Source organism: Rhagoletis pomonella, unplaced genomic scaffold (genome assembly GCF_013731165.1).
Source record: "Rhagoletis pomonella isolate Grant_MI unplaced genomic scaffold, Rhpom_1.0 Rhpom_scaffold_00003, whole genome shotgun sequence".
NCBI lineage: Eukaryota > Metazoa > Arthropoda > Insecta > Diptera > Tephritidae > Rhagoletis > Rhagoletis pomonella.
In genome coordinates this window covers 96,089,707-96,105,547 of record NW_023458557.1, presented here as the reverse complement: position 1 = coordinate 96,105,547, position 15,841 = coordinate 96,089,707, and the positions used below count along the sequence as shown (strand labels likewise).

The 15,841-nt window shown below is 35.6% G+C and overlaps 1 protein-coding gene across 2 annotated transcripts in view; it reads right to left on the bottom strand.

Annotated features, from left to right (window-relative positions):
• Window positions 1-11,414: 11,414 nt before the first annotated feature.
• The window catches only part of LOC118735868 (non-lysosomal glucosylceramidase), a 35,753-nt gene continuing 31,326 nt past the window's right edge, over window positions 11,415-15,841 (bottom strand). The window contains exon 11 of one of the 2 annotated variants that reach the window (XM_036465856.1): window positions 11,415-13,365. In XM_036465856.1, coding sequence (XP_036321749.1) covers window positions 13,174-13,365 — 192 coding nt within the window. In that variant the 3' untranslated portion in view covers window positions 11,415-13,173. The remainder of the gene's footprint in view (window positions 13,366-15,841) is intronic. The other variant, XM_036465857.1, reaches the window with a different exon arrangement.

Below are 15,841 nucleotides of genomic sequence, written 5' to 3'. Positions count from 1 at the left end.
TATAATTGATATGTTCGACAAATGAGAACGCTGAATCAAACACGACACCTAGATCCTTAATTTTGGTACTCAACTTCAGGACAACATTTGAAATAGAGTAAGACGATAGTAAGGGGGAACGAGACTTGCAATAAGTTACAGAAAAACATTTATTTGTATTAAGTGTTAATTTATTACGACAACACCACTCACAAAAATTATTAAGCTCGGCTTGAAGAACACCAATATCAGAGGCATTTTCAATTTTTTTAAAAACCTTCAGGTCATCTGCGTATAACAGGTATTCACAATGTTTAAAACAAGCACTGGAATCATTCATAAAGAGAACAAAGAACAAAGGACCCAAAATACTTCCTTGCGGAACTCCCGAGGTCGCAGTAAAAGGGGAGGAGCTAATCCCATCGACAACAACTTTATTTACTCTATTGCAAAGATAAGACTTTATCCAGGACAGAAAGCTTGAGTGAATACCCAAATGTTTTAACTTTTGCAGGAGTAAATTATGTGACACGCGATCAAAAGCTTTAGATATATCAGTGTATATGGTATCAACCTGGTAGCCACCCACAAACGCTGATATACAATAATTTGAAAAAACGGCTAGGTTAGTCACGGTAGAGCGCCCTGGTACAAACCCATGTTGAGAGGGGGATATTGATTGTTTAATGGCAAATGAAAGTTTACTACTAACAATTTTTTCAAATAATTTCGCAATATTAGGAAGCTTAGAAATAGGCCGATAATTCGAAATGTCACTTTTGTCACCTGTTTTAAAAATAGGAGACACAGAGGTGATTTTCCAATCATCCAAAAAATGACCTGACGCTAGTGATAAGTTAAATAAGAGAAACAATGGCTCGGAAATAGATGCGATGCATTGCTTAAGAAAATAAGACGAGATTTTATGAACATCCACTAGTTTGGAGGTCTTTAAGCTTCTTATACCGTAAAAAATATCATCTTCCGATAACATCAAAGATCCGAAATCTAACGATGCAGGACTATTATTGTAGGTAGCCTCACCACTCGAAGAATAATCAGTTACAAAATTTGATTTGAAAAAATCAGCAAACAAATTTGCTGTGTCATTCATTGAGGATGACTGCTTCCCTTCGTAATGCATGGAAATTGGAAATGCCGATGAAGTACGCTTGGAGTTGATAAAGGACCAAAAAGCTTTTGGATTAGTTTTGATGTTATTTTCGAAACCCATTAGGTATTTGTTATATAAAAACTTGTTTAAACAATTGAAATCAGCCTTATATTTCTCAAACAACACTTTATGCTGCATACTACCACTATTTTTAAAAAGTATATAAAATTTATTTCGTAAATTCTTTAATTTTTTTAGCCTCCTATTATACCACGGTAGTTTATGAACACGGTTGGAGAATGTTGGGATGTTTTCCCTAGTAATTCGTTCAAGTTGAGATCTGAATTTAACAAAACAATCCGGGAGACTACACTCCGAGAATAAGATTTCCCAATCCACGCCAGAAATTAGGTTATTTATATGCTCAAAGTCGCAACGTGAATAATTAAAATTCGACCACAAGGGAGTTTCTTGTGGGCAGGCAGAATACTCATAAAACTCAAGCTCCAGTATGAGTGGGATATGATGCTTATCAGTTGGAGATATTGGACAATCTGACCTGGATAGCTTAAACCTAAGGTCGTATGAGATAAATACAAGATCTAAAATCCTATTAAGCTCATTTTCAAAGTGATTGATTTGTCTTAATTGTAAGCTATAGAAACCGTCTATTAAATAAATTTCACTAGGGCAATTTACATTACTAGGAATGAGCACAGTATCATCCGGAAGGCATGACCACATAATTTTGCTGAGATTATAGTCACCAAGTAGACACAATTGGGCTTCCTTATTTGAAAATGATGATAAATCTAAAATATTATCTACATGGTCACTATATAATTTCTCTGAGCTGTTAGGAGGTATATAGGATACGCAGATGTATAGTTTTGCACCATCACCATCAATAGATACACATAGCTGGTCGAGTTGAGAGTCAGCATTTTTTAGGGTAACGACTGCGGCGCCAATACCAATTTTTACAGCAATGAGAACACCGCCCCCACGAGTGGTATCTGTCGCTGTACTGTCTCTATCCTTGCGAAAGACTGAAAACAAATTTCGGTCGAAGAACTCCTCATTGCAAAAATTCGCGTTAAGCCATGTCTCGACTAAGACAATAACATCGAAATCCGTATGAGTTGTAGCAAGATAAACATCATTTACTTTGGTTCTCATGCCAGAGATATTTTGAAAATAGATTTTTAATGGATTATTATGCGTAGGAGGAACAACTAACTTGGAGGAGGTTGCCCTCCTTGTTTTTGAAAAAAACGGAACTGTCGAATATTAACATTTGTTGGCCAGATTTCTGGCTTCAGCAAATTAAAATATACATCTTCAGGAACTCCCAATTTGAAGTTGATATATTTTAGTGATGTCTCATTTGTATCCTTCTTTACCAATTTATAGCAGGCAATTTGTTGCTTATCAACGATGACTTGCTTCGACACGTAATTAATAATATCGACTTCCGAAACCGTTGGCTTGAACGATGATAAATGGAGCCACTTAAGAGGCGAAAATACTCCCAGATCATTATTTTCATTACGGCCAACCACGATATTTTTCCGCTTGGGCACTTTCTTTCGCGGAACAGTGATCCAATCAGCACCGAGTTGCGGCTGGGTAGATGCATTTAATATATCTGACGAAACAGTTTGCAGTTGTTTTGATGCAGAGGGCAAAGCATTGGGAGTAGCATTGATAACAGCAGTGGAAGGTGAAGATGTATTAGTAACAGTAGCCAATGCAGTTGATAACGCAGTCAGCATCTGTTTAGAAGCTGATGACCAAGCGACAGAAGTGACATTATTCACGTCAGCGGAAGAAGATGAAGAAACATTGTTTGCTGTTATCATATTAGCTGATAATGCAGTTCGCATTTGTTGAGAAGCCGACGGCAAAGCAGTTGATAACGCAGTCGGCATCTGTTTAGAAGCTGATGACGAAGCGACAGAAATGACATTATTCACGTCAGCAGGAGAAGATGAAGAAGCATTATGTGCAGTTATCATATTAGCTGATAATGCAGATCGCATTTGTTGAGAAGCCGACGGCAAAGCATCTGAAGAAATATTATTATCCACCTCCGCTGAAGTAAGAGAAAGTGCATTGTTAACAATCGCAGAACTCTCAGATCTCTCCATAGCCGAGGTTGGTGACTTCGCTCTCCGTAGGTCAGGAAAACCGTTTAACTTATTCTTGTTGTTGTTCACCTTAGCAGTTGATTTAGAATTAGCAACAACATCCTTTAGGGCACCGAATTCTGTACATAAAGTTTTTAAACATGATGAAACATTTTTGTTGTGTTCACAGTTTTTATGATTTATTAAAGCAATTTCTTTATGAATGTCACCAAATTGGTCCATTATTGTGGTTACGATAGAGTCTAAGCCATTTTTATGCGTAGCCATGAAAAGATCCAAAGACCTTGTTAATTTTGCAGGCAATAACAAACACTCTGGGCAAAGATAGCAGATATGCTTATTCTGGTTAAATAGTCTGACATCATATTCTGATATTTGGCCCACACAGCAAGTACGGTGAAATTGTTTTTGACAAAAACCACTGCACGGCACAATCAAGGTATCATTTCGCGTAAATGATTTGCCACACTTTCCGCAAGAGTCCATGTTAAAACCACTAACAAACCAAATAGCAAGAGCAGAAGCAAAACACGTCCGCACTCTAGCGCGGTCAAACGTGCTTCTATAAATACATACATACATATGTGCATGCATACACATACATATATGCATATTAGACTGCATCACTCCCAATAAAAAAATAAAATCGGTACTGTTTTATAAAATCTATGGTATTTTAAGACATCCACCAAAATATTTCCGAAAAATATTAAGATTTAAGCGAGCTGGACCGATTTGAAAATACATCCAAGAATGGAGTTTTTAATGAATAAAAATTGTTTCTTAATGATGTGTTTTGAAAAAATCCCCTCAAATGACAAAGCGTTTTAAGTTTAAAAAATTTACATAGTAAAAATATTAAAAAAAAATATAAAAAAATTTGAACGGAATCGTAATATTGAGATTTTTGATGCTGTTTTTTTTAACTTTTTTCAAAGATTGGTATAACAAAAACTTGATTAACTGAACCTAAACTCTTCCGATTTAGACTTGTGAGGTATCATTGGAAAGGTAGTTTCTCACCCTTTTTATTTCTTTGCTGATAAACTCATGGATGAAAGAGAAAGGTAGGATGAACGAACATCATTCATACATTGAATTAAGATGTGTTGGTATTTAAAAAAAAAATTTTCGTAAAACGTAAAAAAAGCACAAAAAATCGGATTAGTACGATTCCGTTGAAAAGTTTTTTAAATATTTTTATGTAGGTTTTTTAAGCCTAATCTGTTTTGTCATCTGAGGGACTTTTTTCAAAAAGTTCTTTAAGAAACGATTTTTATTCATAAAAAACTCCATTTTTGGAGTTTTTTTGGTGATGCAGTCTAATGTATATACATTCCTACATATACATACATAAGTATATAAATGTACATATCGTTACCTTAATTCCTAAAGGCCCTAAATAACACTTTTTTCAAACTACGTTTTTCACAGATTTTGGTAGGGTATATTAAAACATCCCTTTAATCAAAATTTTAAAAATTTAAACGACGGAGTTACATGCCACTTTTTAAAAAGCCCTACCTGGTTTTGATATACTGTTTATAATGTGTTTTGCTTCTCCTGTAAAATTAAAAAAATTGCTGGTTAGGGCCTTTGTGAATTAAGGTAACGATACATATGCATGTATGTGAATATGTGAATCCCTACACAACAAGTGTTTGCAAGGATTTCATATTTTACGACTCGCTGCAAATGCTTGCGCATCACCACACACAAATAAACCACTGAGCCATTGAACAAATACTCGATGTTTGTTATCCTGCTACTAGTATATTGGGACGGGTTTTGAGCGCAGCAAAATATTAATATCGAATAACACTCTACTTTGTCTGATTGAGGTTTTGTTGTTGCTTTCATCTAATGTTTGACTTCACTGTACAGTCAGTGTCAAATGTAAGTGTACACCTTGTTCTAATATAATATTCACAATTATTTTCATAAAAAATTTATTTCATTAATTATTTATCAAAATATATATACATAAACCATATAAATCAAAGTTTCATATATGTGACCTGGTCTACGGAAAGGGGGCTTAGGTGTCAAAAAATCAATTTTCACTTTTTGGTTGATTCGGATGGAAGATGAGATGCTTTTTCACGTGGTGAAAAGCAGAAAATCCTAACTTGCTTAGAAGTGTACTAAAAATGTAGAGAAAGAAGAGTAAAAATACGACAAAATATAATTTATTTATATATTATTTATATTTATAATATTCCGACCAACAACAACACTTACTCGACCAACAACAACACTTACTGGACGTCCGGCGCGGAGAACAATTAACGAGATAATGAGAAACTGACGAAACGAGTTGCTTACTTTTAACAGCTTTTTCACAGAAAACTAGTTTTCGCACGTAAGCTCCCTTTTCGTAGACCAGGTCACATATATATAAAGTATATAAAGTTCACAAAAATTCAAACCATTTTCATCAAAATTTAAAAATTTTTATTCAGAATTTCTAGAAAATTTTCGAGTATGCAGTTTTGTAGCCCGCTCAACATACACACTAAGTGCAAGTTTGAAGTCGCTGAAAATTACCGTTGATTTTTTAGATATTTTGTAGAGGGTGTTGCACGTTTTCTTCCATATAACGCGTGATCACAAATTCTAAAAAATCAACGGTAATTTTTAGAGACTTGAAACTTGCACTTTGTGTGTATGTTGAATGGGCTACAAAACTGCATACTCGAAAATTTTCTAGAAATTCTGAATAAAAATGTTTAAATCTAAAAAATTAACGGTAATTAGGAGCCACTTGAAACTTGCACATTATCAGACTAAAATTGATTGGGCTATAAAACTGTGTATTCAGAATTATTCTAACACTTTATATGAAAATTTGTTGCACTTTTTTGTAGTATTCTACAAATTGTTAAACTTGGGTTTATATGGGTTTTGTTAGAGAAAGAACTATATTTTAATTGAAAATTCTTAAAAATAAATAAATAAACATAAGTGGCACACAATATCACTTTGAAATGGCGTGCTATAGATATGACCGATACTGTATAACCTAAACTAGGTTTTGTTTCTGGTGTATTTCATGATTTTTTTTTTGTAGCACCGTGCTAGATATACATGTTTTTACTACAGGTTCGGATTCTACGGATAAAAACACGTAACTTTCCCTTAAAACTTTTTTCTCGAAAATGCCTTTTTCAACTTTTAAACTTCGAACTTTAACTTGTTATGGACTCCTGTTGAAAAGTGTAGCAGTTCTGAGAAAAAAGATTCAAACAAAAGTTGGGTATTTTTGCCCACAGAATCCGAATCTGTAGAAAAAACAAGTATATCTGATTTGAAAAAATGGGCTTCCGGTTAGTATAACCCACTTCCGGTCGAAACCGGAATAAAGTTTCCGACAAAGGGTATGTACTTTTATGGGTAGAATCCGAATCTGTGGTAAAAATATGTACTATATCCCATTTAAATAAATGGACTTCCGGTCGAAACCGAAAGTCGGTAATATGACCAAAAGATAGAGCATCCTCGATTTGGTCATTCATATTTTTTCGTTTTCCAATCAAAACATTTTCACTCATTTAAGAAGTTCAGGACGCGACAAAGTTCGAAGGTCATTAAGAGGTTGAAAAGGGCACTTCCGAGAAAAAATGTTCAAACAAAGGTTACGTATTTTTATCCTTAGAATCCGAATCTCTAGTAAAAACATGTATATATAATTTGAAAAAATGGACTTCTGGTCAGTTTAACCTACTTACGGTGGAAACCGGAAGTCGGTAATACCACCAAAAGATAGAAGATCCCCGATTTAGTAGGTGAAATTTTTGCGGTTTTCAATAAAAAATATTTCCTTCAATTTTATAGTTCATTTCCACCAAGCCTTTACTGCAGTTTATGCCTATTCGAAAAGCAGAATACAACTTGGAGGAGGTAGTTGCTCATATTAAGTACAAACAAAAGTTATGAAAGAAACCTTGCCGATCACCTCTTGTTAAAATTATCGTGACTTATCTGAGTGCTTAACTGCAGTTCAGCGTTTGATGGAAATGGGCTATTAGAGAGGACGGACGGGTGTTCTAGGACAGCCAGTATATTTTCATAAATAACACAGTGCAACACTCAAAAAGTGATGGGAATGAGACCAATATGCCAAAAACTCCTCAAATCCCCTCCCCTTCCCGCTCCGTTAACTTTGGAAAAAGTGTTTTTAAATTATACGTTGCCATTGGGAGCTTCTTTCGTCAACTTCAAGTTGGTAACCAACTTTTTCTAATCCTTTGGTACTTTTTCATTATTTGACCAGCTTACTGAAGTGCTGTTGGTCCGATTCCCATCACCTCCAAATTTTTGAAATTTGGTGCACAATGCAATTATTGAAAAAAGATTGCATGAAAATAATTGTGAATATTATATTAGAAACAGGAACTTACATTTGACACCGACTGTACATAGAAACACATATACATTCTTATGCATATTCACCCGTAAATAACAATACATACATACATACAGTATTGGCCAATACAATAGCACCCCCATTTCAAAGTGATATTGTTTGCCACTCATGTTTATTTATTTATTTTTAAGAATTTTCAATTAAAATACAGTTCATTCTCTCACAAAACTCACATAAACTCAAGTTTTAAACTTTTTAAAAGACCGCAAAAAAGTGCAACAAATTTTCACCCAAATTTCAAACTTTTTTCTTAGAAGCGGTAGAATTTTTTTGAATACACAGTTTTATAGCCCATTCAATTTTAGTCTAATAATGTGCAAGTTTCAAGTGGCTAAAAATTACCGTTGATTTTTTAGAATTTTACGCCGCGGATGTTGCGGGTTTCTGCCATATAAAAATAAATTGTGTTTAGTCGTTATATGGAAGCAAATGAGACACAAAAATTCTAAAAAAATCAACGGTAATCTTTAGCGACTTGAAACTTCCACATTATTGGACAAAATTGAATGCGCTATAAATCTGTGTACTCAAAAAATTTCTAGAGCTTCTGAGAAAAAAGTTTGAAATTTAAGGTAAAGTTTGTTGCACTTTTTTGCGGTCTTTTAAAAAGTTTAAAACATTGGTAATTGAAAATTCTTAAAAACAAATAATTAAACATAAGTGGCAAACAATATCGCTTTGAAAGGGGGGTGCTATAGATATGTCCAGTACTGTATGTCCATATTTATGTACTTTAACTTCTTTAAGACTTAAAGTTCTGCTTAGCAGCTTAACCAGACTTCTGAATTCAATAAATTAAGAAGGATTTAAAACATTTTCGATCGAACTTTTAGATTTCTTGGTATACACCTAATTTTGTTTTTACACCGTAGATATGTTCCAGACAAAATCGTGTAAAAAAGACATGAAGAACATAGAAAAAAGGGGATTAGTTCCATATCTAGGGCGGGAGTCTACATAACTTGAGACTGATTCCCTGTGAATGCCGTTCAGGGCCTGTCGGTAAGTTGGTGGGTCCAGAGGTTGTTTAATAAACCTCTGGACTTCGTCCCTCAGTTCGTAGAGATGCCTTCTGACGTGCCTTGGCGAGGTCTCTTCTGCAAGCATGTTGCCAACAACGTCTCTTTATCTTTGCCCCAAGTGCTGCCGGCCAGCGACTTGAGTCCATTGTAGTGGGACAGGACACCACCCTGTGGTACCCCCTTTTTAATTTTACGTAGCTTGCTGGCTTTGTCTCTGAAAATTACTGACGAGTGTCGACCATTCAGGTAATTCGCCGACCACCGTTTGAGTCCCTGTGGGAGTGAGGAGGCCTCTATATCTTCTAGTAGCGTTGAATGACTGACAGTGTCGAACGCCTTGGACAGGTCGAACGCTACTAGAATAGTTCTCTCACAGGGGCGGTTTCGATTAAGGCCACGAGCTATCTGAGTGTTTATGGCGTTAAGTGCTGTTGTTGTGCTATGCACTTTATCGGAACCCATGCTGATGCTTCGCTGGGGTCAGGTGGTTCGTAAAATACGGGAGTAGCAGGGCCTCTAGTGTCTTCGCTACCGGGGAAAGGAGGATTATCGGGCGATAAGACTCTCCTTTGTTGGCTGGTTTCCCCGATTTGAGCAGTGGGACCACTCTCCCCATCGTCCAGATGTCTGGAATGACGAGAGTGGCCATAGACAGGTTGAGGACCTCCGTTAGGTACGCTACTCCCGCAGGACCTAAATTTTTCAGTATCAACATGCAATAGCTTTGGAGGCTTTCGCATTCTCGATTACTACCCTTACCTCACCGCTGGTGAAAACAAGAGGTGTGCAGCCTTCTGGTCACTCGACGCTTGGCTTTATCCACGGAGGATGCAGAATGAACTGCCGGCTAAAATAGCTCGCGCATCGCTCCGGGTCCGACGAAGCATGGTCACCAAAGTCTATTTCGACTCTGTCGTCACGCTTATGTACGTTCACAAGCTGCCGAATCTCCGCGTTGAGATTCCTTATAAGGGGATTTCCGGCATCGGCCCGATGAAGGTTGTCACGCTCATCGGCTAGAAAAGCCACTTCAGCAGTGAAGTTTGGAAGGGGGTCCGTAATGCATCCTGCCGGTACGCAGCGAGCTGCAGCAGCAGTGACAACCCTGCGGAACTTACGTTCACCAAGGTGGACGTCGGTTGGTATGGGCAGTGCAGTGAATTCCGCGAAGCCTTTCCAATCAGCTTTAAAAAAGTTGATATAGGTCCGGTGATCCACGGAAGTAAAGTCGGAAGGTTTATCAATCGAGATGACTATGGGCAGATGGTCTGATGCTAGGGTCAGATGACAATACTGCACGGTGTGGTGCGTGATGAACGCTAAACCTCCACCATTGTCTCGCTCGCGATCTCGACGGTGCACGTTGTATCCGGCGCAATTCAACAGGGTTGAATCCACCCGTCAAAGGCATTGCACCTGACCGAGGTGGAGTTTGTATGCAGTCGTCTCTGGCATACGCAGCTGGTGTAAATTTCTGGCCCTGAGTTAGACTCTATACCAGCCCTGAGCAGAAGGATACGGAGCAGATGTAGCCCTAGAATCGAGCAACGTTTGATGGATTTCGCCGACCTAAACGGGGTTAGATCGCCGAAACAACTGCCCTTGGTCGGGTAAGACCCGAGTCCTTCCGGTACGTAGAACCGGCTGTCATGGGAATGAAATGGCGATCTATTACTTCTCAGCTTGAAAAGGTTGGCCACATCCCTTAATTTTGGCAATATCATAGTACTCTGAATATATGAAGCATAAGATGAATAAAACAAAACAACAAAAATCAATTTCAAAACCGGAAAACTGGCTTGATGCATTTCTGAACGCGCCCCTACTTTTTTGTATCTACTCGTATGTACCACATATTTGAACGCAGCAGAAAAGTAGCATTTACGTATATGCAAATATATAATTATGCCTAGTTTAAAACAATACTCTTACAATACGGAATATGATGCTTACGACGTATGCATTGCAAATGACATTTTGGAAGTTAGCCTTACTTCATAACTTTCGATAACTAAATTTTTTTACGTCTGAATTTATTTCGACTCCTGTATTTCTCATAATTTTAATTTTCGTCTCTTTCTTGAACTTTGCCTTACTTTTTTGCAGGGAGGGGAACCGGATGAAAAATTTCGTCGGTTCGGTTCAGCGGTTCGAACCGTTTTTGCACTTTTGGAGTGGTTCGTCAAAGCGGTTTTTTGGTCTTTGAACCGGGGCTTCGGTTCGGTTCAACAGTTCGGAAATCATAAAATGTAACGCGCCAGTTTATGAACAGTGGTTAGGTTTTCGGTTCGAATCAAAAATTTGTTCGATTAATGGTTCATGGTGCCTTTTTTGTCATCATTTATTCATTATGTTTATCATTTATTTCTTCATCATCACATTTGTCTTTATTACATAGTTTAATTACAAATACGAAGTGAAATCAAATGCGAAAACAACTGAAATTGAACAGATGGCAACAACAACTATACACAAATACGTAAATTTTTAAACGACGATTTTGGCCGTAATTTTCAACCAATATTGAAACCATAAAAACTCCTCATCTATAGAGAAATACCTTTCCAATGGTTTTCAAATCGGTTCGGTAGAATCGCCAAACGAACGCTGACAAAATTTTTATTAGCGTATTAATATATTTATACCTAGATTTGGGAAATGTTTCAGAAAATTTAACAATCTCGTGTTGTTCCATCGCAATTATCAGGAAAACTCATTGAATATTTTCAATACATATTTTTCTTTATTTAACATCATAAATATGCGATTTTTTCAATACACGGATTAAATACACAAATAACTTTTTTCGCTGCAACTATTCGTTCAAAAATACTTTTTCTTGGAGATATTTGTAAATAATTTTTGCCTTGATTTCTCGATTGAAATATCTTTTTTTGGTTTAGAACCCCTTTTAGCATCATTACCGATACACACCTAAATACATATAATATTCGTGTATGATTGAAGATTAGCGTTTTGAACAAGGCAACAGTATACATTTTGTATGTATGTATGTATGAAGGTAAATATGCATTTTGTTTTGTATATAAAATTAACAGATAGCACTTACTACTAGTAGTACGAGTTTTTGTGCTTCGATAATGCCGTTTTCTTTTTTGTTTGCTGGCTTTAATGCTAAACTAAATGCTAATATGCTTAAAAATATATATTTTTTTTTTAAACTAAAAAGTTAAGTAATTATTTTTATAGTCGAAATAAAGAGAAATAGGAACTAAACTAAATGGTAGTTTCCGACTTGTGAAATAATACTTTACAAATAATAGGTTTCTTGTTTTAGACACGCTTTTGCCATTTACCCTTTCAGTGTTTTTTAAATGAGTAATTTATTATTAAACTAAATTTAAAGCCTTTTAATTACACACTTATTTGTTGACCAAATGTTATATAAAACTAATAAAAGAAAATGGCAATACCCGTTCTGGGGCCGGAAGAGTGGCGCAAGCATTTCCATCTTAAAAACAGTCACATCATTTTATTGCACTGCCTTTCATTGTTAATACTAATACACAGATTGGTTATCTCATGCTGAATACTTATACTGTTGATTCTGAAGATAAAACATCTAAAAAGTGTACTTGATTTTCTCTTTAGATCCTGCGGTTATAAGTCAAATGAATGATAGTTACTCTTCCACAGAAGGAACCTATTTTGAATAGTTCATTTCATTGTGAAGTCGGCATTAACGTCTTTGCCTCATATTTTGAGGACTTTTGATGGAGTGCCATCCATTTGTAGCTTTCATAAAATTTTGTTTCCCAGATTTGCTTAAAAAAAATTTAACTTGTAAACATAGTAGTGTCTTTTTTGAATGAAATAAAATCTATATTGCAATTCCACAAAAAGCTCTTGCTGCTAGCTCCTTCTTACTCTTAGATTCTCAAACAATCCTAGCTACACCTAACACATGCATTCATATGCAGTACATTTTATAAGCATACAATTAATTTTACTATGAAATAATCGTAAGCTCGCTCTCAACAAGTGCATTTTTAAATTTGGTTCGACTTTATTTCCCGTTTTTTGTACTTTCGCAAAATCAAAGTTTGCTCGCATCTGTAAAAATATCAAATCTTGTGCTCTCACAACTACAACTAGTTACATAGATCATTTCTTAATCATTGGTTTGTAAGCGTGTCTTAGCTAAGCTTATTTTCAAAATGGGAATATCCACTTAAAATTAAAAACGTTTTACAAAATGCTTTCAAATTTATGACATTTACAAATATAGTAAGCTTAACAACTTGTACTTTTTTTCGTAGCAATACATCCATACATTTTTGCACTGAATTTTGTGTTATATGAGCCGTGAGACATGGTGAAAAAAAAACCATTTTCTTTTGCCTTTAATGCTGTGTCTTTTAGTTTTCATATCAGCTGTATTAGCTGCACGCTGAAAATGCTTTCAAACTGTAAACATGTCATTATATTTAAAACGGATGAAATTGCTTTGTCGTCTCTTCTTTAGTCACGTAGCGCTTTTCTTCTCTCCCAAGCCACTTGCATGGACCAAATGCTTAGCGGTCTCATATAACCAATTGATCGATAGTGCTTTTCACCATATAACGCTTCTGGCGTCTCGAAATTCATACCAATTCTCTCACTCAGCGTTTTGTAGAGTCCACCAGCGGTTTGGAAGCCCTCATCAAACATGCCCTAAAATAAATAAATTTTTTGGTAAAATGATTTTTTAAGTTTGTGTAGTAAAATATGCATGTTGTAATATGTGAAAATACACATTTTGTATGTATAAATTCCTTATATATGTCCTTCGAGATAGAATAACCTATAAACTCCACTAAGGACAAAATTGGTTAGTGATTATCCCTTGTAAAGAGAGAATTGTTTAAGCACAGACATTGGCCAAAAATATAAAACAAATTAAATAAAATTATTTTTTTTCGAATGACGTGATCTTTTAGGAATGTTTTTCGGATACTAAAAACACCTACACACAAAAAAAGGCGTATGTGCTTTTAACCAGATCCACCTACCGACACGTACTTCGATCCACTGAATCCGAATCTGAGGCCCGTTTGACTCGTACTCCTAAATTTCGGGTTATTTGCGAAAATTGTGAAAAAATGGCAATAAATTCGAAATTTACTAGGAATTTTGAGGGTATACGAACGGACCTCAGATTCGGATTCAAAGGGTCGAAATACCAGTCGGTTGGTGGGTGTTGTTAAAAGCACACACCACTTTTTTTTTATGTGCCGGTGAAATTAGCGAAAATGGATGTAATTTTCTATACGTTTCCGAGTACGAAAGCCGCACTGTTTTTCGGATACGAAAATTGAAGACCTTTCTGTACTTTGCTTACGTTTCTCTGCTGGCTGGGGTGTGAACGATGCATACATGCGACAAAATCCTTTAGAAATGAACATTAGGGCGGGTCAATTTGTACGGGAGATTTTTTCGACTATACGCGTATAGCGCACAAGAATTCTACGTGTAGTTCTAAGTAAATTTGCCGTAGAAAACGTGGGTCTAAAATCAATTTGGAATTTGCCAAATCGCGAAAATAGGTTTCTTAGCATTTTATTGTAGTGTCGTAACGAAGTGCATACATTTTGTATAAAAACATGCTAGAAGGGGTTGTTTTCGTATGAGGAATCCATTTCTGAACTTATCTTTTTCTTAAAACTTCCACCAGAGGGGCAGCAGTGAAAAATTTCACATATTCTTCGAAACCTATTTTCGCAATTTGGCAAACTCCAAATTGATTTTAGACCCATGGTTTCTTCGGCAAATTTAAACGTAAAATGTTATACGCGCACAGTAAAAACAAAATTACCCGCCCTAATGTACATAGTCACCATTACAAAATGTCGTATGCCGAGTTTCCATTAGGCACGAAATGACAAAAATTGTAAACCATTTTCAAAGAGCCATGCGAGAATCAATAGCTATTTACATTCATATATCAACGTAAAGACGTATTGGGTATTTTTGAATGCCAACTCTGTCATTAAAATTTTGGTCATTTATTGGTGAGTGGAAATCCGACGAAAACGATACTTGAAAAAAAATCAAAATTTATTTATTTCTTAGAAAATTCATGAAGAAAACCGCTTTTAAAAAACTCATTTCGGGCGTTTTGTATTGATGACCATGACATACATACATAGTTTTAACCTTTTTATGTATCGCTTCTTTAACCATGTTGTGAACAAATTTATGTATTTTTTTATTGACTAAAATTTTCAGCTAAATAAGCTGCCGCATACAAAAATAGATGTGAAACTTTCAAGTGCCGAAAATAGAGTTTGTATGCGTGTTCTTAGCTGTCTCGAATGTATTTTGGATAATTTTTCTAAAGCAATATATAAAATGAATTAAAGCTTAAAATATTTGTGGTTACTTGGTTTTTTTTTTTAATTATGTAGCTAATAATTTTAATACTCTTCAAGGAAACGATTAAAAGAATACACGTAGCCGAGGCTATAAGACTGTAGGTAAATTTTAAACTTTAGAAATTTCACAGCTCAACAATCAAAGACGTAAACTTAATTTTGGCCTCTAGATTACGATGCCGCTTTCAGAAAATCCGTATCACGTCAAAATTTTGAGATATTTAGGAGGCAAGTTTTAGAACTCTGACGGTGAAACTTTCGTCGCTTATAACACTGTGCTCAGGTTTTGAACTGTTTTTGAGCAAAGGTTTTGGTAGCCGACCTTACTTAATTGGAACCTTCTTAGTTCAATGGCGTCCCCCGTTTTGCCAGATTAGCTCCAGTTTTTGCCATAACGGTGCTTGAAAATTTGCATAACTTTTAACTTTTTTGTTAATGATTTCCTCAGTGTAAGTTTTGATATCACCTTAACTATTTCTAAAAATCATCGAAATCGGTTCATTACCACATATAGCACCCATACAACTGATTGTTCAGATATGTGGTTTTGCTTTATAACTCATATTTTATTTCGTAATATTTCTTACTTTTATTAGGCTGTACACTATTTCTATTTCACTGTCGCGGTAAGGATTTTCTGAAAACGGCATCGTAATATAGAGGCCAAAATTAAGTTTATGTGTTTGGTCGTTTAGCTGTGATATTTTTGCCCCCCCTACTGTGTTATTGAAGCCAACTTTATCAGAGTTTTTAATTACTAATTTCTAAAAACAAGT